The sequence below is a fragment of the Diospyros lotus genome, chromosome 3 (assembly GCF_014633365.1).
Source record: "Diospyros lotus cultivar Yz01 chromosome 3, ASM1463336v1, whole genome shotgun sequence".
Taxonomy (NCBI): domain Eukaryota; kingdom Viridiplantae; phylum Streptophyta; class Magnoliopsida; order Ericales; family Ebenaceae; genus Diospyros; species Diospyros lotus.
In genome coordinates, this window is record NC_068340.1 from 36773688 (window position 1) to 36795980 (window position 22293).

General features: G+C 36.5%; 2 protein-coding genes across 3 annotated transcripts in view; both read left to right on the forward strand.

The window, feature by feature from the left end:
• Positions 1–9934, forward strand: part of LOC127796712 (uncharacterized protein At3g06530) — a 54086-nt gene extending 44152 nt beyond the window's left edge. The window contains exons 38-39 of the mRNA XM_052329020.1: positions 6575–6745; positions 9357–9934. Of these exons, the coding sequence (XP_052184980.1) occupies positions 6575–6745; positions 9357–9587 (402 nt within the window). The 3' untranslated portion in view covers positions 9588–9934. The remainder of the gene's footprint in view (positions 1–6574; positions 6746–9356) is intronic.
• Positions 9935–11340: 1406 nt separating this feature from the next.
• LOC127798073 (uncharacterized) lies at positions 11341–21696 on the forward strand. Of its 2 annotated transcripts, none has more exons than XM_052331374.1 (8): positions 11341–11501; positions 11606–11792; positions 12019–12232; positions 13307–13473; positions 14484–14608; positions 18402–18462; positions 19067–19115; positions 21286–21696. In XM_052331374.1, the coding sequence occupies exons 2-8, from the start codon at positions 11619–11621 to the stop codon at positions 21375–21377; spliced, it is 882 nt and encodes a 293-aa protein (XP_052187334.1). In that variant the 5' UTR covers positions 11341–11501; positions 11606–11618; the 3' UTR covers positions 21378–21696. The 2 variants fall into 2 exon arrangements, with proteins under 2 accessions (XP_052187334.1, XP_052187335.1); XM_052331375.1 differs by having other exon boundaries at positions 11351–11512.
• The last annotated feature ends 597 nt before the right edge of the window (positions 21697–22293 follow it).

Genomic DNA, 22293 nt, shown 5'->3' on the forward strand with positions numbered 1-22293 from the left:
CTGTCCTTCAATTACAGGCTGTCCCCATATTTCCTTATCAAATCCACACACCTTCATAACATTAGAAGATATCCCAGCTAAGGACATACCTCCAAACATAACATTTCCAGCAATAGTAAGGGACTCAAATTTCCTTGCCCTGCTGTCCGGACATACTGGTTGCATAGAAAGTGATGAGAAAGTCCCACAGGTTCCTCGATGGCTGAAACCAGGCCTCCATCACAACCTTCATTCCAAACATGATTTATAATCGGATTATCTAATGAGACAATAACCCTAGCTGGAATATCAGTTGTAAGGAAGCCATCTTCGTAGCAGTTCCCTTTCTCAATCTGATTTATAGGCTGTTTTTCAACCAAGTCATCAGCCTCATGCCCTTGAAAAACGTGGTTCACACCAATCTCCATATCCACCCTCCTTTCTTCTCCGGCATCCTGAGTTATCAATGATAGGTTCCCTTTAGTTACAACGCTAGCTTCCTTAATATTGACTGCAGTTTCAGCATGAATCTCTTGATTCCATGCAAATAATTTAGTAATTCTTTTTTCTCTTTGTTTGTCGGAACATCCCTCTACATGAACTTCTTTTTCAAAAAGTTCCATTGGTTCCTTTGGATAGGCTGCACTAGCAACCTGATTGTTATAGCTTTCCTCCTTGTTAATTCCTCCTAAACTAGAATACTTCTTCTGCCCACAGTCAGAGGTATGCCATGAATCATTTTCCCATCGTTTTGAACCCTCCTTAGGCTGCTGCATTTTAGGAAACTCCTAAAGCAGTGATGCTTCCTTTACCACACCCTCCTTATCATCTTTTTTTGCCTTAGACATTTTAACATCCCATTCTGGAACAACATTTTTGTCCCCCTACCGTGGACATTGAGATTTGTCCATGGGGTTCCAATTCTAGGGATGAGTGAGGTAAGGATTCCCCACTAAATTTGGTTCTGCTCTAGTTCTTCGAGGACAGTAAGGAGTAGTTGTAGGATCTGGTAGCGTCTCTATAATAATCGGATTAGAATATTCTCTCAAAAGCAAACAAGCAGGTAATCTAACCTGATTTTGTCTGGCGAACATTATCATGCACTCGTCCCTCATCCAATTTCTAAGTCATCAATAATTTCACGCCTGTGACTGATCTCCTCTTGCAATAGATCGACAACACTATTCAACTTCTTTTCCAGTGTCGATTCTACAGATCCAATCTGTTTTGCCTCTTTGTCATCTTTGCTGACACTTCCTGCCATTGAGATTCTTTGTGCTTCATCCCGATATCATTTGCCATCAGAGTTTATATAGCTGGTGGATAATCGATCGCCTCGAGGATTGATAGCTGAGAAACCACTTTCGTTGGAATTAGTGCTTGAATTTAGTTTCCTCCACTTGCAGCTCGCACCACCTCCTGGCTCGCTTGTTGCCAAAGCTTCCTATTCTTGTCTCAAAGCGCCTTTCGATTGGAAATTAGCAGCTTCGGGTGTCGAAACTCATAGCAACGAAGTCGAAGGAATCCTTCTCTTCGAACAGAATTCAGCTACAGCTTCGAGCCGAAACTATTATGCAGAGATGGAAGGAGGAATCAACAGTTTGAGATTTGTTGCAATCGCCGCCACCAATCAAGACTTATGATGGTTGCGACCCACACCTAATCATCGTCCAATGGCCGAAGGACCCTAGCTCAGCTTTGGAATTCAAGCGACTTTGTCTGGATCACCACTGTAGCAACTGCCAGCAATCGATCCGCCAAGAATCAACTTCCTGTGATTCCCTTGGTCCTTAAAAATGGCCTGCAGCAACCTAACTTGCCTTCGACTCTGATTCTAGGAGTGGAGAATTGCAAGTGTTGTTCTTCTTCAAGTTGAACCTGCTGCAACAATTTCCTCGATTCCCTCAGTCCTTCAAGTTGCCTTCCAATTTAGAATCGCCCAACGGAATCCATCTTCTATGCTGATGGACTCTGATGCAGTCGATACAATTTGTTAGATTCAAGCTGAAAATTGCTTGACCTGCTTTGCAAGTCAATTACGAGCAAGAATTACTGAGATTTGCAGCTAAGAGTCAACCTCCCACTTCGCTTCCAAGTTCGCACCGAAAGTTACGAAAATTGCCTTGCTAAATTGCACTCGCTGTTTAGATCACTGGCAATCACTTGGCTCGCTCTCAATTCCACTTGCGATCGCCTTACTCACAGCTTCCGAAGTCACTCGAACTTTGACACTAAAACCGCTTCTATACACCACCTACCACGGTCGTGATCTACCAGCTCTACTTCACCTTCCTTGATGGACTATACAACTTGGAGAACAACAGCGAATCAACCTACTGCTCCGCCTTCACCAGTCGAACCTTGTACTTTTCCTCTACAATTCCAACCGAGAGTTCGGCGTTGGCCATTAACCACGTTGGAAAGCAATAGTGTAACATTCTGTTCGAGCGATAGGAAGGACCGGAACAACTTACCCTGATGGGCCTACACGAACTTCCTAGGGGGGTCACCCATCCCTGGATTACCCCAGGTCAAGCACGCTTAACTTGGGAGTTCTTTGCCAACATTCAGCCCAAAAGGTATCCAGCTGGTGTTGTTTCCTTTCTTACACTATCCTCGATATATTCTAACTTTTCTGGGCTCTCGGGGTATTACAAATAGCCTATAACCGATCAGAATTCGCTTGGCTAGACTGTTGTTGAATTTCGCCTTTCAAACTCCAAACCTAAGTGCTACGATAGTCGTAAATCACCTCCATGCATCAGAATTCTTTTCGAAAATCAATCGTCTCTTGTACTACTTCAAGCTACTTCAGAATTTAAGCGACTGTGCCTGAATTCATTTTTGAAGTCGCTGGAAACACCATTGGAACCGCCTATGAACCACAGCCGAAGAACAACTGCTCTGACACCAATTGTCATGAACCTAGGGTTCATAATAGGTTTAAGGGTAATTGGGGAGGAATTGGGGAAGTTAGATCGTAGGAGATATGGGGGAAGTTAGGGAAGAATAGAAAGATAGAGATAGAACAAGAGTGATTAGAGAGAAATTGGAGAGAGAAAATTCAAGAGAGGGAAATGAGAGAATTCAATTATCAATTCAAAGATGATGCTTCTCCTATAGCAATGGCTTATTTATAGCCTCACAGCCATTGCATTCATGTGCAATACAACCACCCATGTGCAATACAATTATAATCCTAACAAGTATTATATCTTTATTACAATATTGCCCTTTATTGCTCTAGGAACATGACAAGGGAATGTAAGTTCAGTAAAACTATATATGGATGATATTATTGTGAAACTTGGAGATAAAGTTATTTTTAAAAAATCAATTTCAAATCTTGGATCAATTGTTCAAAATGAAGGGGAGATCGTGGAGGATGCACGCATAGAATGAAGATGTAATGGTTAAATTGGAGAAGTTTGTGTAGCATTTTATGACTGTATGATTCCTTTAAAACTAGTAGGGAAGTTTTGTTCAATGGCTATTAGACCATCTCTACTATATGGCTTAGAATGTTGGCCAATCTGCTGACATGTGTAAAATGAGTGTAGCTAAAATGTTACGGTAGATCGGTGATGCTCATACAAGAAAAGATAAAATAAGAAGCAAGATCACATGTAAAAAGCTTGGAGTGATGCTTATTGAAGACAAGACAAGGGAGTCATGATTATGATAGTTTGGACATGTGAGAAGAAAAGATGTTGTGAAAGACTAAAAAAAACTTGGTAAGAAACCACTAGACATGACATAAGATATACTAGCGTTACCGAGGTTATAGCCATAGATAATGCTTATTGGAGATCTATAATTCTTGTAGTTGACCCCACCTAGTAGGGTAGGGCTTGTGATTGGTGTTGATTGATGTAGTTTATATTTTCAATTTTTAGTTTTGATTTCTAGTTGTTATTTCCAATTTTTGTTTTTTCTTAACTAAAAATTTGAACAAGTTGTTTGATGACTAGGGCCTTTTTCAAATTTTTAAAAATAAAAACTACAGATGTTCATCATTGTTGTCAAATGACCTTATGCTAACTAAGTTAGGGTTGATGGCACAACATTCATAATGCTAATTAACTTTTACAAGTCATATTGATAATACAATTTTATGCAGAACAATGTGGAAGAATTTGTTACGACCCTGGGGTAGGAGTGTAATAAGGAAATGGGTAGGGGTGTAACTGTGTAACAGATTGGGGAAACTAATGGGAGTGGCAGTTAGCCATCCTAACTGTAAGAGGTGCCTTAAGTAGGCTGTTGTAAGGGGAGAAGGTTATGTTTGGATTGAATAACAAATATTTCTCTCGTTTTCTTGATTCTCTCTCTCGTTCTCTGTTCTCTCCCTACCACATTCTCTCTCTTAATTCTGTTTCATACCGGAATTCTTCTTGGAATTCTGTCAATTGCCCAGCCCTTAATTGAAGGGCTTGACAGAATTTTATGCCAATGTGCTTCCAACACAACTGTCTAGCGAGGGCATGGTGATATAAAGTTATCTTCATATTGGAAAGTTTCATGAGATAGTTGTGAATGAAGATAATTGATCTGGTTGCATTCTTCCACTTAGTGAAAAAGCTGTACATTCTACCTAAGAGTCTCCCACCAAATTTTTCTTGGTCTTTCTCTACCTCTTATGCTAGATACTTGTCCTGTTTCATCTACTTTCCTCATAGGAGCCTATATTGGTCTTCTACACCCAAACTTAGGTGGCAACCAAACCCAAAAACAGGTTCTTCTTCTTCTTTGGGTTTGGTGAAGACATCTATGGCTTGGTTGAGTAACCTCAAGTTTGCAAGTGGAAAGCAAACCCAAAAACAGGTTCTTCTTCTTCTTTGGGTTTGGTGAAGACATCTATGGCTTGGTTGGGTAACCTCAAGTTTACTCCATCAAATGTAGACTTGGGTTTGCCTGACCCCAAATTTGATTCAAACGAGTGCAGATCTGTCATGACCCTGGGGGCAGTGTGTAATTTTGTAAAATGATAAGTCTAAATAAGGAAGGCAGTTAGTTAATAGGCGGGAAGAGGTTGCACAATGGCTACTTGTTAGGCTGTTAAAGTAGTTAGAGGAATTGTCGATGTAGCTAGAGGTTCTATATATAGGAACCTACGACATTGTGAGAGGTATCGATTGAAATGAATGATCAAATCCTCTCTCTTTGATTCTCTCTTTCTCTCTATCCCATTCTTACATTTAGGAAATTATCGATTTGCCAGCCCTAATTCAAGGGCTTGACAAGATCTTAGTTGGCTAAACCTTGATTTGGGTCTGACAGTATTTGGTGAAGAAGAAGATTAGGAGTTGGCTGGTGGGTAGGAAGAAGAAGAAGAAATGCTGATTCTAGGTCTTGGAGATAAAGTTGCAAGGTTGGAAGATTAGATGTGGGGGAACCATGGAGAAGTTGGTTCAGGAAGACCTTTGGCTGAGATTAGGATAGGAAGAACGGGCAAAGGGACACCTTTGGCTATGACTCAGAGGGGAATAAGTTGGAAGGTCAGGGGAGAGGAGGAGGACTCATTGAAATGTCTGAAATGAAACCTAGAGACAAAGAATTAATGCTCTTTGGCTGTGTGTTTGTTCAAAATTGTGAGAACAAAAATGGAAAATGGAAGTTCTACCAAATGGGTCTAAATGTTTAAGAGTGTAATTTAATATTGAAATTGATTGATGACTCCAAACATAGGTTGCATTTGTTGTTCTTTACTATTCTATCTTATGCACTAATATGTACCATGGTTCTTGCTAAGAAGAAGGGTACAGACACAAAAATGAATGTTGAAATGAACATTGATACAGACCTGTATACTCATATTTATAGGAAATAATGATATGAATATTTTATGACAAAATATTTGTTTTTATGTAGTATGCCTGTGAAAGTGATATTTGTGGATAGGAGTTGAACTAATTCAATATGTTAAAATAGATCAATTAAAGTAAAAAAAGATCGTACTCTGATACACCATCCAAATTTAGAGATGCTGACCAGTATCCAATATTTGTAGAAAATGTGAAAATAACTAGTATGCCCAACTTCTGACTTTCACGTTTGCTAAATTTAAACCAACTACTTGCCATTTGACCCACCTACATTATCTCTGGTGTCCATTTAGATGTATTCTATGAGCCATTACTATAGATAGGACATGGCATGTTTGAACATATTTTGACCTGTCTGACAGGAATGTCTGGTACCAGTACAAGTATTCAGTGTTGTGCTACATGTTTTTCATGTTAATTTATTACTAAGAAAAAACACACAAGCTTTTGTAGGTGAACTTCATAAACAAATTGATGAATTTGACATCATGTAGGGAAAGAACCAAGAAGAATAGGTTTTGCAAACCTGGATTTATGTCTGTGGTCTTGGTTTCAGATTTGCAGCTTAGAGCTTATGGAATCTCATTTTAAGTGATTAAGAGCGCATTTTGATGACATAATTAAGATTATGTAATTTGCAGCTGCTTTTATAATTATATACCAATAAGTGGCTTTTCACTTAGCCAAAAACAAAAAGTGGCTTTTCCCCCCTCCTTTCCTGCTGTTTACTTCTGATTCACTGATTGAAATGAATTTCCCTGTTTCTGCAGGTACTGCTGAAACCCATAGTCTCACAACTAGTCATAGAACCACCTGCTTCTTTAGAAAACCACACAAGCATACCATCTGTAGAGGAAGTCGATGATTTGTTGGTTGCATGCGTTGGTCAAATGGCTGTTGCAGCTGGTTCTGACCTTCTGTGGAAGCCCCTGAACCATGAGGTAGTGCCTAACTTTTTCAGCCTTGACCCTGTTTCCCTTGGTATTTTTTTTTTATCTGTGGACTTCAACATTATAATCCATTCCTATTGGTTCCTATAGCTTACAGCACAACGGAGATTGAAATTTGTGTTTGAATGCAGACATGCGCATTTAACACAATTTGGTTATAATTATTGATATTTGTGTATGTTCATGCATTTAAATATATATGCCCTCATTTAGCAGAAGCTGAGTGAGTACAGTGGAGGTGTGGGATTAGTCATTTGAGATGCATCATTTTCTAGTCTTATTTTGAATGAATTTCCAGTCAGTCCAAAAAAGAAAAAGGAAAAAACAATAACTGTCCCCTCTGGACCGTGGATACAGGAACAGATACTGAAATAACAAGAATATTGAACATAGGACTTAAAATGTCATTTTCTTGTTAGCTTTGCCTACAAAAACTTATATTTTTGAACACCAAAAATGCCATGTTAGGTCAACATTGACTTCCTTTGAATCCGTATAAAATTCATGATGAAGATTTGATGATTTTTACTCAAGCTATTGGTTACATAAGACATCCCTCTCTTTTATCTAGACATGGGATTGGCTGTGAGAAGAATATATTTACCAGTAAAAGTGTTAAGGGGATTATTCCACTCGGCATAGAGTTTCCTATTAATTCATATATCTAAACAAAATTTAACTTATAAAAAATAATGTTATTTCATTTATTGTACATCATTATAATACAAATGGGGGGAACAAATATGTAAATTCAAATATGTAGAATACAAATATGTAAACAAATTTGTAGAATACAAATGAGTGAATTCACATTTAAAAAAAATAGAAAAAATCATAATTGAAGCATTAATAAACTCAAGAGAGTTGTCACCATTAGATATGTATTTTGATGGGTACCACAGATATTGGATACTGGATAAGTCTTGTTATATGTCCAAATCTCATCATTGCATGTGCCTTGAACATGGATTTGTGTGACCCATTTTGGAGTCTCCATAAACCCTGGTCCATCGTTCCATGTTTGAGTCTTGTCTCTTCATGGCTTATGATGAACAATGGGATACTCTCGTCTCTCATCACCTTCTTCTGTTTGTCATCACGCTGTCCAGTTAAAGGTCAAGACATCGCTCTCCTAGTCTCTGCCATTGTAGGGTGGGGACAGGTTAGCTGGCAGTATAACTAATCTCCCACATTTTTCCTGCCTTAAAATGGTGCAAAAAATATATAAAAAACAAGAAGGAAAGAAAAAAGAAGAGTTGTACCCATATGCCTACTTGACTGCTTTGTACCCATATGCATTACTTGACTGCTTGAGCTTTCTTTATCACACCTAAATTTGGCCTTCAGATGTGTTCTGCCCTGATTGGTGTTCCAAACAATGTTCATTGTTATTTATTTTGTAAATCTATGACAATGGTGAATGGTCACAAGAATCAACAAGCTCCCTCTTCCTGTCTGTGTCTCTAACAAATCAAACGGGCACCTGCCACTTTTTTTTTCCCCTGAGGGTGTACTATACATTGTTTCCCCACCTTCTATTGTTTTTCCTTGTGATATTATCATGAACTTTGAGAATTTTTATTTTCAATAAATTCAAATTTTGGGTTTGTTAACACCTTTTGAGTACCATGGCTTTCACATGCCATCTTGATTGTAGAGTTTGGTGTTTTTGTTGGTTCATTTTTCCTTGATTGGGAAAGTATTAAGAGAAAATTTCTTTAAAGGGAAAACCCTGTAAGCAAAGATGTGGGATGAATTCTAAAGCAACAAGAAGCGGGTATATCTATAGGCTTGAAGAGAGCTTTTTTTAGGACAAAAAGATGGACAAGGACTCCTCTCTATTGTCTACAACACAACACAACACAACAACAACAACAACAACATATTGAGACATAATCACATCGTGTGGGTGGGTTACATGAGTTATAACTAACTATTCATTTATATCTGCGGTCTTATCTTCTGTAAGACCCTTACGACTTGTATTATGCCTGAGAGTCTCTTACAAGTTTTTCTTAGTATTCCTTATCTATTTTGCTAATGACCTTTTTCCACTCTATCCACTCTCTTCATGTGAGCCTCAATTAGTCTTTTTCCTCCCTTACCTACAAAAGTAGAATGAAAAGGTTTCCTTGATAAAGGAAGTGCCTACTCTATACCCTTGAAAGCTTGTTTGTCCAATAGGAAAGATGGCTCCAAACTCTATTCATACTCAATCAGTATGGGCTCTACTACTACTTGAAATTTAACCTACTTCAGAACATGGCTTGGCATCACTGACTTGACCTCAAATAAGGCAAAGAATAGACTTCAAATATGCCTTGCTAAATTGGAATGCTAAAGAATGGTATTAGCATCCTTCTAATGGTATTTTATAGGCATCTGAGAACGTCCCACAAGCACCTGCAAACACCATTTCCATTTTTTTCTCCAGTTCTCCACTTCTTCCATGGTTGGATTTTTTGGAGTTCCTCCTCATCTTAAATCTCCTCTCATGCCTTCATTTTTTGTTGCTCAAATTTGCCTAATCATTTTCTCCCTTTCTCCATGTTCTGGTAATGTTCATTAGCCTGTGTTAAATCTTTTTTTTTTTCAATTGCAGGTGTTGATGCAAACGCGAAGTGAGAAGGTTCGGGCTCGTATTCTAGGCCTGAGAATTGTGAAATTCCTAATGGAGAATTTGAAGGAAGAATATTTAGTTTTCTTGGCTGAGACCATCCCCTTTCTTGGTGAATTGCTGGAAGACGTTGAGCCGCCTGTTAAGTCTCTTGCACAAGAGATCCTCAAGGAAATGGAATCCATGAGTGGGGAAAGCCTTCGCCAATACCTCTGATGTCGTACATTATCTATTTCTTGCTGTGTTATTCCTTTGAGCATTCCAAAAGAGCTACACACAAAATGCTGTTCTAGCCGAGTTCTAATAGAGCACTTTGTGGGGATCAATACGTATATGTTTGTTCTTTAACATGTACATAAATGCTAAGTTTTTCAACTTGGTATAGCTGAGGTTGAAATTTTTGATAGGAGAGCGGCTCTTAGTTCACTAGATGACATGATATATATCTTAGGTAGCAGTTCTGTATAATTGGCAATGCTGCCTAATGTTATCTATTGTTATTCTAAATCTTTCTCCATTCCATGCTTCTCAGATGCAGTAATAAAACTGCTGTTATCTGTTCATGTAGGACTGGGTGCAAATAATGGTTATGGGATTGAGTGGAGGTGCACGAAAACATTTATGATAGGGATATTTTGATATGTTTTCTATTTTGATTTTAAAAATAAGATTTATAGTAGGTTTTATTTTGTTTTATATTAGTTGTTTAGATGATATAATTATGATTGATTTAGGTATGGATAGGGTTATGTTTGATTTAGAGATTAGAATTATTTTTTGGATTACATGTTAAATCTTTTTAGATAGGTTTATAAACACTGCCTATTGCATATAATGCAATCTTTTGTTCAGATTTAGATGATCTTTCTCTCTCTCTCTGTTTCTCTTTTCCTTGGGTTCTCTTCTCTAGCTTTTTCTCCTCAATATCTTCTCTTTCTTTCCTACTTTTTGCAATTTTTTGTTACTGTCCTGCATCAATGTACTGGGCAAAGGCATTGGGAGTGTCGTTCTACTTTTATTTAAGTTCTAATCTTCTGTGAGTTAAGATTTTATATTATAGCGAACACTAATCAATTTGGTGAATATTTGTTTTCCATAACCATTGAACACTTATGGTCTAGTGTTTAATCATGGTGGAGCTCAGTCCCTCTCTCCACCCTTTCCTCTTTTTAGTGATAGTCGCTCAATTTGGTGAATATTTGTTTTCCATAACCATTGAACACGTATGATCTAGTATTTAATCATGGTTAAGCTCAGTCCCTTTCTCCATCCTTAGCTCTTTTTAGTGATAGTGGTAGATTGAGTCATGTTAAATTCTTTTTCTCCTTAGTTTTGGTTAATTTATATATGTGTGTATATATATATTATATTTTTGTATATAAACTAACTAAGAAAGTATATACACATATATAAAAAATATATAGATAAAAGACATTTAATCTCCCTACGATTATTGGGTCATTACTGACTATTGCCTCGTAAGTGGTATATAATTTTTTATTTTTATGAAATGAGAGAGAGTATAGAGAAGGATAGGAGATGGAGACAATAAGAGGTCCCTCTCAATTTTAAAATACGAGATGTAGGTTAAGCAATTTGATTGAATTTTTATTAAAAAATAGTTAAGTATGTGATTCAATGATAATATGTTTGTTGCCTTTATAACATCGAAATATTTGATTTCATAACTTAATATTTTATTTCCAATAAAAAGATTTTGGTGATCTAAATGACTAGTTTAATAAAAACTTTGTACTAAATTAAATGTAACCATGATAAAAATCATTACTAATGTATCACTTTTGAAGTCAGCTGAAATGTTAGGAGGAGCACAAGATATAATTAGTTATTTAGCGCATAGTTGCCTGTGTAACAGGCACCAATACTTTTTACTAATAAATAAGATATTTCGAAGCACTACATACGTTTGAAATATATATATATATATGTATATATATTTGGGTTGGGCTGAGATGATAGATATACTGTCAATTTATATACTCCTGCAGCCGTTGGATTCATTTTCTTTTCATCGCTAGGCTAGGGTTTAATTGCTACAAACAAAGCCACTTCAAGTTAGAGAACCACTTTCCAGAAATCACAAGGCCCTGCAGTCTGTTTGGTTCTCAGGTTTTCGCTTGGTTGGTTGGGCCATTGTGGTTCACAAAAATGCTTCTTCTGATTTCAATTCACGTTCGATTCGAAGCTCACTTTTGATTATCTGAATTTGACAGATTAACGGCGACGATGTTGCCGAGATGCAGCAGAGCCGTGAGCTATCTATCTAGGGTTGCACTGCGGAAGGACATTGCAGCTGCAAGAGGTTTGAGCGGTTTTTCATGCCGGAGCTATTCGCAAGTCGCTGCCGTGGATACTGTCGCGGCGGGTTCGGCCGAGAAAAGCCATACCAATGCACCGCAGGTATAAACTGAGAATTAGGGGTTTGCTTTGGGGAGAATGGGCATATGGAAAGTCAGTTTTTAAGGATGTTCTTTTGGGATCCAATGGGCGTCACTTGAGTACAATTCGATGACGTCTATTGTTGATCGAGCTTTTTGAATCGGTCCTAGTTGGTTTGGAGGCTTAGGGTTTAGTGTTGCACTGTGCTGTTTTTATTACTGAATACCAGAGTATCGTCTTTGAACAGGTAAACTTGAATAAGATGTTTTGGTCTAAGCCCTGTTCATTGTCTCTGGCCCCTGATTCCCCTCTAAGGATTGAAGAACCAAAGTATGAGGGCATCCGGCACATTATGCTCAAGCTGATGCTGTTTTACAGTAAACAAAGCAAATCCATTCGAGGGGCAAATCTGGTTTACCGCCGCATCACATCTCAAGTTGATAAACCTGCTATCTATAATGGTTGGTCTTTTCGTGTTATGGTTCTCCAACAATGCAATCATTTTCTTTACTACTCTAAAGAACTCTAGGTTGCCTCGGAGTTCTCTATAGCGTTTATGTAGAAATTACATCATAAGGGACTGAATTGTGTTAAAGCTGCCTATATAAATAGTTCTTACAGGATTAGTTGTTTTTTTTATTAGGAGAACATAATTTTAAAGGAAGACATGAACGAAAGTAGACAACAGTGCAAAACAAGTTCAGTTCTCGTGGCAGCCATCTAGTGAATTTCCACCCCCTATACTATTTTAAATGGAAAATGATAACTAATTCCTGTGCTGTATGACATTATAACTTTGATTGCCTCTCTGTGTTCTCTCACATTAATGAGATATGATTAGGTTATAATTTATCAGTCAAGGTTCTACTTATTTTAGAGCATCCTCAAGAATAACATCCATGCAACAACGTACCAAAAAAAAAAAAAAAAGAGAGAGAGAGAAAGAAAAAGCCTTTTTAGGTTTACAACATTTCTTAAAGGTTAGCTAACTGGGATCTGTGTTCTAAATGGGAAAGGATTAAAAACCAACCATTTCCTCTCTGCAAAGACAATAAGGCAGAAAAGATGCACGACCTACAGATTTGAAGACACATATGCATTATGACCAAGTTACTAAGTTGACTCGCCGGTTTCCCTTAGAATTTTGTCCAAGTGCCTGATAATTGGAAGGTTCTTCACAGTTTTTAACCTTGACCTTAAGATTGGGCATATCACTTTGATACCCTTTTGTAACTCAAAATCACTTACTGGCCTTCTGTTTTCTTTTTCTGATGGGAGGTTACTCAACAAAGATGTTAAAAACTCAAAAGAGGAGGTATGATGTATAAAATGTTAGACGTACCTTAAAACTATCATCCTAATCCTTGTAGTTTGAGTGGTGGCGTGTAAAGCCTTGTCAGAATTGACTTTAGGATTTTATATGAGTTTGAGATTAAAAATCATCAAAATTGACATTGAGTGCCATATTTTTCATTTGTATACCATGCAGTATTAATTTTCACATAATGTTATGTGATATGACTCTCTTTGTGCAGTATTTAACTTGGAGAAAACCTTCAAAACCACGTTCTCTTTGCTTCTACTACACACGTGGCTGTTCTTACGACGTATGAAACAAGAAGGAAAGGAAGGTGTTGAGTTTGGGCAATACTTGTATGAGATCTACAATCACGATGTAGAGCTAAGAGTTTCCAAGGCTGGGGTTAGTGATCTGTATTCACATCATGAATTAAGATCCTAAATGCTCATTATTGCCTTACAAGGTTTCTTGCTGGCGTTTCTGTTCTTAATTGGTCTCACAATGAGGATCATTTTATTTATTAGGATGAATGTCTTTTTGGATTTAGTAGACTAATCATAATGTGATGAAGAAACTATGGGTATAATAGAATTATCCTCACGGCCTAGTCTCTAAGGTGAAAGATCATTAGAACTGTGAGAATTTAGTGGCTAGTCTTTTTTGTGAATAATAAATATGTCATTGTTTATAGACTTATCTTTTTGTTTTTTCTTGTACACAGTTAAGGTAACATGTTAAGAATAAAGTGGCTGTGTCTTTTGAGCACTTGAAGAATAGTTAGCTAGCTTATGTGGCATGCTTTTCTTCAGTCTCTTTAGTTAGTTATTTTGTTTTACCAGTTGGCTACCACCTGTAAGTTTGTTAAAGAAATTGTTATGGCTGGCAGTTAGCTACTATAAATGCGATCTTGTAATATTTTTTCAATAAGATTTCAGTCCTGAATTTTCAGAGAGTTAGGGCTCTCTCTCTCAATTTTCTTTTCTTTCTGCAATTCTTCATTCTTTCATGGTATCGGAGTCAATGGCTGAAATCTCAATATTTCTTCACTTGCAAAATCGTTATGTTGATCAATTCTGAAAGATCCTTCAGTTCGAATTCTTTAGATTTGGTTCAAGATTCAACAATTTCTCAATCACTAGCTGACTTTTCTTCACTTGCGAAAGGTTTCAATCTCAGTCCTATCAAGTTAGAGACTGATAATTATCTCTTCTGGAAAGCTCAAATTCTTGCAACAATCAGAGTGCCTGACCTAGTTCAATTTCTTTCCAAATCAAAACAGCCTCCTACAGAATATGTTGTAGATCCTAAATCTACTAATCCTGATGATAAGAAATTCAATTAGGATTATCTGATATGGCTTAAATCTGATCAGTTGCTGCTATGGAGATGACTTCTTTCCCATGGTGTGACAGGTTAACTTACTATTGACTAGATGGATGAAGGATTTGGAAAAAATATTTTATGGAAATATTGTTGCTTATGATGCTGCGCTACTTCCAGAATCTAAACAGTATGAGTTGGAAAATGTGCTGTGGAGGTGAGATATTATTGCTTTGGTATGAACTGTTTCTGTTGATAGCTGAGATATTATTGCTTTTAAGAACATTATACTGCCATTTCCATTGATAGTTTTATTGTCCAAAGTCATCATAATATATTTTTCAATATATTTGCCTCTCATAAATGTAGAAATAATTTCTTTTATCTATAAAAGTCAATTCAATTTGTAACTTTTACCAATTTAAGATTAGACAAGCAGTAGAAGCACACCCAAGATTATGGAGTTAATAACCAAAAAGATTAGGTTGGCAATGCGGAGTATAAAATTCATTGTAGCTTTTTCTTTGAAAGGCAGGGGCACCCTCTCACATCTTTTATTTCGTTGGAATCTCGGATCCATTCTTATGATAGACAACTTAAGAACGAGGAGAAAGGTTATTGTGCATTGCTGTTGGATGAAAAGTGATGCCGAACCTATTAATTGTCTCCTCCTCCCTTATATGGTGGCTAGAGGAGTTTGATATTTTCTTGTTTGGGATAGGGTTGGTGACACCGTCAATCAGGGTCTTGATGCATAATAGATGTTGTGATTGTTCAAGAAAAGGTGTGATGCTTATGGGTCATTTGCTCCTTTTGTGTCTAATGGTATTTATGGCACGAAAAAGGAAGCACTACATTTGAATGGTGTGGAGTATTTCTTCATTCCATAATTGGAAGTGTTTCATTTCACCTCCTTCCTTTTTCCCAATGTATTTGGTTACCTCTTTTTCTTTTTTGTTGTTCATGTACATCTGTATATGCTTTTAGGCTTTTCGTCTTCCATGTATGTTAAGCATTGCATCCTATGAAACATGGAATATTTTTTATTTTTTTTTGGATAACCTGAAACATGGAAACTTAAAATTGGGTTTTCTCTATATGTTCAACTTGTATACTCTTCTGATATAATGTCATATATGCTAGATTACATGTTCACTGGTGAAAATACCTCTTGGGCACACCACACAACATATTCGATAGCAATGAATGGGTTAATATGAGTCTATTTGAAAGTTTGTCTTCTTTATAAATAATATTAATGTTGATTTTTCTTTTTGAATTGTAATGATATGTTAAATTATATTTTCTTTTGACTCGTGATTTATTTATTCTATTGTCGAGCTAGTCACATTTTTTTTTTTTTGTGAATTGTGGATATTATTTTTATGGAAATAGCTAAAAAGAATAAATAAAAATATGTGCTATATTACAGCTGTAGCTTTGATGTGTACTAGAAAATGCTGGTTGTTATTTGTCGCTATAGTTCTTTTGATGTGTCAACCAGGAATCAATATTTTTTTTTATAGTGTGACTTTTGGTGTGGCGAGGACAGTTTGGAAGTGAATTTTTGCCACTTTCTCATCTGTTTTGTTATAGATAGAGGAGCATACATAGCATGTTATTAGGGATGATGTAGCAATAGGATTTTATAGGATATTGCATTCTGTTTAGATGCTAATGAGTGGGGATTGAAGAAGCTGCTTAGGTTACAAGATTCATTCTACATCCCTGCTTCTTTATGAAGTTGAATGTTGAGATAGAGAGGTCTGAGTTTTGGTTGTTTTCAGGTGAGGTCTTTCTGCAGGACATTGTGGCGAGTAGGGAAAATGATGCTAGTGTTGCAAAAGTGGCCCCTATATAAGTGTTTGAGTTTTGAACTCCTGGTAAATTTTTACGGATAAGCTCACATAATCAGATTTTTACTAGCAGTAATTTTGTTTTGGGAAGAAAAGTTTTTGTCAATTGGTGTTGTTTGTGTCACGATTAATATTGGTTTGGTCATGTGAGAAGATAACTAATAGATGCTCTTGTAAGGAGAGAGGATGGAATGGAACAACTCTCTAGCACAAGAGGTAGAGGAAGACTAAGAAAAAATTTGGTTGGAGACTCTTAGGTATAATACGAGTTATAAGGCCTTTAGAGGAGGGAAGGGCATAGATAGAAATGATTGGCGAATTAGAATTCATGTAGCCGATCCCACATAGTCGGATTAAGGCTTGATATGTTGTTGTTGGAGGTGGTGGTGTTATTTGTTTTTGTAAACAACATTTGGCTTCTGAAGACACCTTCTCATTCAATGTGGGTAGCTAGTGACTCATGGGCATTGATGAGAGGGACAAGGATGGGAAGAGGAAGAAGTAGGCATAGAGTTTGTTCCCTTCGGTGCTGATGTGGCTGATTTTTGGGTGAGGGGAACTATTGATCTTTGAAGCCATTATTTGTTTAAGCTCAAGAATAGATTATTGCCTCTGTTGTGTGGTGGGTGTTCATGTGGCTTGATTGTTATTAGGGCAAGTTTTAGATTTTGTAGTAAGTTGAGTAATATTGTATAGGGCCTTTGCTTCCTGTTTAGCTCTTGGTTCTTTTTATATGGCTGGCCACCTCCTTTGTGCCTTGATTTGGTGTGGTTTTTTTTCCTTAACCAATAAAAGAAGGATACAAGGCAGATAAGTATGTTTTATTGAAGCCTTTGATTGGCCAAGAGAGCTGTGAGATTAATTCAAATGGAGATAAATGTGCTTGGGCTGAAAATTATTTTGACAGAGGAATGGGGACCAATTAAGGTCTCTTTGGTAGAAAATTATTATGGTGGATTTGACCGTACAAGAAGAGTGAATTACAAATCAGGTCATGTGTTGTAAGGTCAAAGTGACTCCTATTGGAGATAACATGAATGAGACACTATTAAGATGCTTTAGTTGTGAGAAGACAACTAATAGATGTGCCTATGAGGAGAGTGGATAAAACGAAAGCAGTTTCTAGTGAATGAGATAGAGGAAGACAGAAAAAAAAAACTTGGTGGGAATTCTTGGGCATGATATGCGTAAAACTAGAATTTATGCTGCTGACCCCTCTTAGTAGGCAAGGCTTGATATGTTTTTGTTCCCAGAAGTCACTTGGAGTCCATAGTGGAAAATGGATTGGTGTAACTTTATAGCCTGGTAGAATTTTCTAATGACACTATGGCTCATCAGGGTAAATTTCTTTTGGCTAGTAAAAAATACTATTATAAAGGATGGGCTGATGAATTGCTTCCTACCAATCTGCTTGCCACTTTTGGGCACCTACTAAGGAGTGTTTAAGGTGGCTTGGGATGGGCTTTGGGCATCCACAACAGCATCTAGGGTTTCCATAAAGGAGCCTCACAATTGTGCCAACAAGGCATGCCAAAGTAGCAGAATGCTCTTATGTGAGAGGTTGGTGACTGGCCTCCACTATACCCTATATGTTAATATTTGGGATGAGCATATCTACACAAGATGTTCAATATGCAAGGATTCTTTGGAGGAGTTCCTCTTGTTGTTAATGTCCGTGTGCTTGAATTGTGGCAAAGCAGGCAATCTAATAGACTTGGATGATTGAAGGGTGGCTTGGGTTTGGTGGCGTCCAGGTGCCGATGTCTCTCTGCTGCATGAAAATTCAGACACTGACACGTAGCAAGGTTCTTCACAACCTGAAGGGAATCATGAGTGTGTTAAGGGAAAAAGAGTTATAATCAACCTATGTATAACTTGATTGGTGGAATTGCTAATCTATAAGTTTAATCAATTATTTCTCCCCATAACTCGATAGATTATGGCCATTGCAAATTGCCATATAGAAATAGCTTTCACAAAATTGGAGTTAGGACATACAAAATGTACTTCAATCTCTTATGAAAATTCAAAAATTATGAACTCACTTGAATTAAGAGCTAGGAGGAACTACTAGTTGTTCATGGGACAATTTGTTGACATTGGTGACCCTACTTCTATGCTTAATTCTCTGCAAAACTGTTTATGATGTTACAGAAATGTCTTCTCTGATGATGGCTCGTCAATACCAAATGATGCTGGACTACATGCTGTTCAGGCAAGTGTTAATGTCAATTTTAATCCCCTGAGGTTGAATTATCATTCATGAATCATTTTATGTTTGTGGTAGGTGAAATGCTGTTAATCATGGACATGGTTGCCTTCTGGACTTAGTTTTACACTTCATACTTTATTGCATAATCACAAGATGCCAGACAACAAATGCTTAGGCCCTTTTCATGGTTTCTTGGTAGTGTTTCTGCTTAAATTTGAGTGGTGACCAAAAATGATGTTGTATAAGTTGAACTCGGCTTAACTTCTCAATTTATCTCTAGCTTATTATTTAAGTGTGGTCCTTTTTTAGTGGCAACGTATTACAACAACTTCCAATCTTGTCACTGATGCAGTGGCAATTCCAATAATTTTCAGATGACCTTTGTGAGAATCATTTATAGCTTCTTTCCTCATCACATATGTCTAATGTTCAACAACCAAAAACCAAACCCTGAAACTTTGGAATAAGCTTTAATCATGTTCTAGATTCTCTCTATATTCAGCGTTCTGATCCTTCTAATTATAAGGTAAATTGCTTGTCTTAGAAAATGACGAGACAAGTAAAAAAGTAAGGCAAGATGCTCAATTAGCTGTTGTTTTATTTCCAGGCTATGTCAAGGTATGTTCGCAGGGAATCTGCTTGCCTTTCATTAACAGGTATGCTAACCTTTCTATCCATTACATATCCTTCCTTTTCATACATATTGTTTTGGGATGAAATTCTCAAGGACAATTACCAAAAACTACTGAACTTTGACTTGATTATCAATTTTATAATGAACTTCAAATGTTATTGATTATATACTTAAAACTTTCGAATGTGCAAATTTCATAACATCATCAGCAGGGACAGAGCCAAGATCAAATTTTTTTGTTTTTTTGGGTTGGGGGGAGGGGGGGCAATTTTAAATAATCCAAAAAAATATATAACAAAAGTAATGCCAATCCTAATTAAGTGCCAACAAAAAAATATGTATTAATTACAAACAAGATTCTTTGTTTCCTCCGTTTCTTCTCCTGTAAAAATTTCTAAGACTCTGGGTTTTGACATTAATGACATATAATTATTATAAAAATCAATAGCAACATGAGAGATTTTTTAATGCACAAGTGGTCACTTTAAACATAAATAATAACCAATTAAACAAAGTAGAGTTCTGTCTTTTTTCATTTTAAATGACAATGTTGTAAGGATAACTTTTTCTTTATTACTAGTTACAAGAGTGAGACTGTACTATAGTTCCCTAGATTTCTTTCCCAAATAACATGATTATATATTTATATTTATGATACAAAAAATTGTTTGGAGGGCCACTCTATCAAAATCTAATTACCTTTCAACACACATAATACTATACCTATAGCAATCAACCAAAAGCTAGGGCGGGCATGGCCCCTTCAGGCCTTAATGTTCCTCCGCAACTGAGTGTCGAATAAAACTTACGGAGTTAAAGTTCGGCTGCCCAAGTGTTTTAATTGATCGACTGATCTTTTCCAGAGTTTTGCTTGCTTTTAAAATTATTTTCTTATGTATTTAGGTTCGATTTGTTTTACTTAATTTACACACACACACACACACACAATAGGTATATGTATATAATAGAATATGGGTGATGTAAATAGTTAATGGCTTGTGAAAATGCATTTGGGTAGTATTCAAATTTGAAAATGCAAATTAACGTTAGTCTTAATTGCAAAAAAGCTCTTATCTATTAACTTAATCTCTAAACTAAAAACACCATATATTTACGCTCTATTTAATATCAATAAGCGATCATTGAAATTTGTTGTATTATTTTATATTTTCAAAAAAGAATGAAGAAAAAAGATAATTAAATTATTTCTAGCTACCTCTTTGAGAAGACAACCTTTTGGTGATTGATAATTTGCTCCCAGGACTAGGCCAACCAACATATTGCAAACAAGTTAGTCCAGAATTTTCCCCATTTGATCAGACCATCTTCTCTACTCTTATTGGATTCTGCACAATTCCTGGGGGTTCAGATTCTCTTCAGCATTTCACCTTTTTCTTAACCAATTCTAGTCATTCATACTTGATTTTATATGTATACCTACTGTATATATGTAGACACCTATTTTATAGTTGTATGTATATGCATGCAAGTAAAACACACAAAGCCTAAATACATAGAAATAATTTTAAAAACAAGTAAAATTGACTCTTGGAAAAGTTTGGTTGATTAAGCCAAATACTGAAATCAGCTGAACTTTGACACTATTAGTTTTATCTGACGGTGTTATGGAATTGATTCGCACTTGAAAATTCAAGTATGTAATTCATTACATTTAAAGTTTGTTGTAACTTATAAAATTGATATTCGGGTCAAACATAAGTGATTTTTTGGTAAGTTGCCCAATTCTTAATTATAGGGTGAGTTTTAAGTGCTGTGCCATATAATGCATATGAAAGTTTTGGAGTCGTCAAGCTTGGATTATTAGTGTGAAATTTTGAGTTTATCAAAGGGTAACTATTCTGTCCTGTATCCTTGTAGATTTAGCCCATAGCCAGCCCATCTCCCTCCCCTTCCTCTAGCATTTTGGTTGAGGGCAAACTTGACATCTCAATGGCGTTTTAAGTGAATTTAGGCTGGCCCAGTTCTGTACGTAATTTTGCCTTCCAACCTAGTGGGGTTGGAAAAGAATTTTCTTGGTGCTCCCCCTAGCATGCCAAACCTTAGTCCTAGTCTTAGAAACACCTTCATGTGGTGGTTTATTAGTTGGACACTTCTGGAATTTATGCCGTGTAAATATCTGTCCTAAAACATTGCAAGTTTCGCATTGTCTGACAGTGATTCTTGATGGGCAGATAAAGAAGCTCTATTTTCTGGGAACTTTGTGTTCACATCATTAGAGAATCCCTCGGCTGATTCGCCAAGTGGGCAGCATGTAAGACGTTGAGATGGGACAATGGAGAGTTGGGGCTCATTCATATACAACTAGAGATAATTTCCAGTGTCCAATGGAGACACAATAAAAAGGAAGCCTTGTGTGATTTGATATGGATTCTTTGTAATTGTATTTAATTCATTTGTATATAGTTAAAGAGTGAGATGTTATTGGGCACTTCACCTTGATCTATGGGTATCTAATTTGCCTTTTAGCTACTCCTATTTCTGTTTGGTTCCAATTTTGTAGGGATTGGATCTTAACAGCGAGCGAACGAGACATTACCAATTTGTCTGATTTAATTCGAATGATATCTACAGTGGTTGTGTTCCATCCTAGGTTAGAACAGCCTGAATGCCCTTTTCTACCTAATCTTTTTGAGAAAATTTCAAATATTATTCTTGAGATTTGTTTAAATTGTACAGATTATTCTTGTATTTTTAAAAATGACACTAACTTCCCCTGATGTTAATTATCGTGTAAGGCAATGCATTCCCCTTTCCTGTAAGTAATGATAGCTAATTTTGTTAAAATTTTTAAATTGTCTTGTTAACTACATAAAAACAAAAAAATAAAAATAAATTACTGCCTTGAAAAAGTAGTAGAAAAATAAAGAAGTCATTGAAACCACATTTAGAATGAAAAATCATTGTTGGGTTTGAATGCAACCTAGCATTACATTTGGGTTCTGATTTAACCCAGACGACCATCAAGCTTCTGCATTTGGGTTATGATTGAAACCCTCACTTATAAGTTTTGATTGGAACCAAGATGCTTTTGATATATATTTATATATAGATATAGCGTGTATGGTTGTCTTTGAACCCAAATCTTCGATGGGTTAAACGGTTTTTGAACCTAAAAATTTAGGTTCAAAGTTTTCGAAGAGAGATATTTACTATTGGAATCACTTATGTTGCCATTTCAC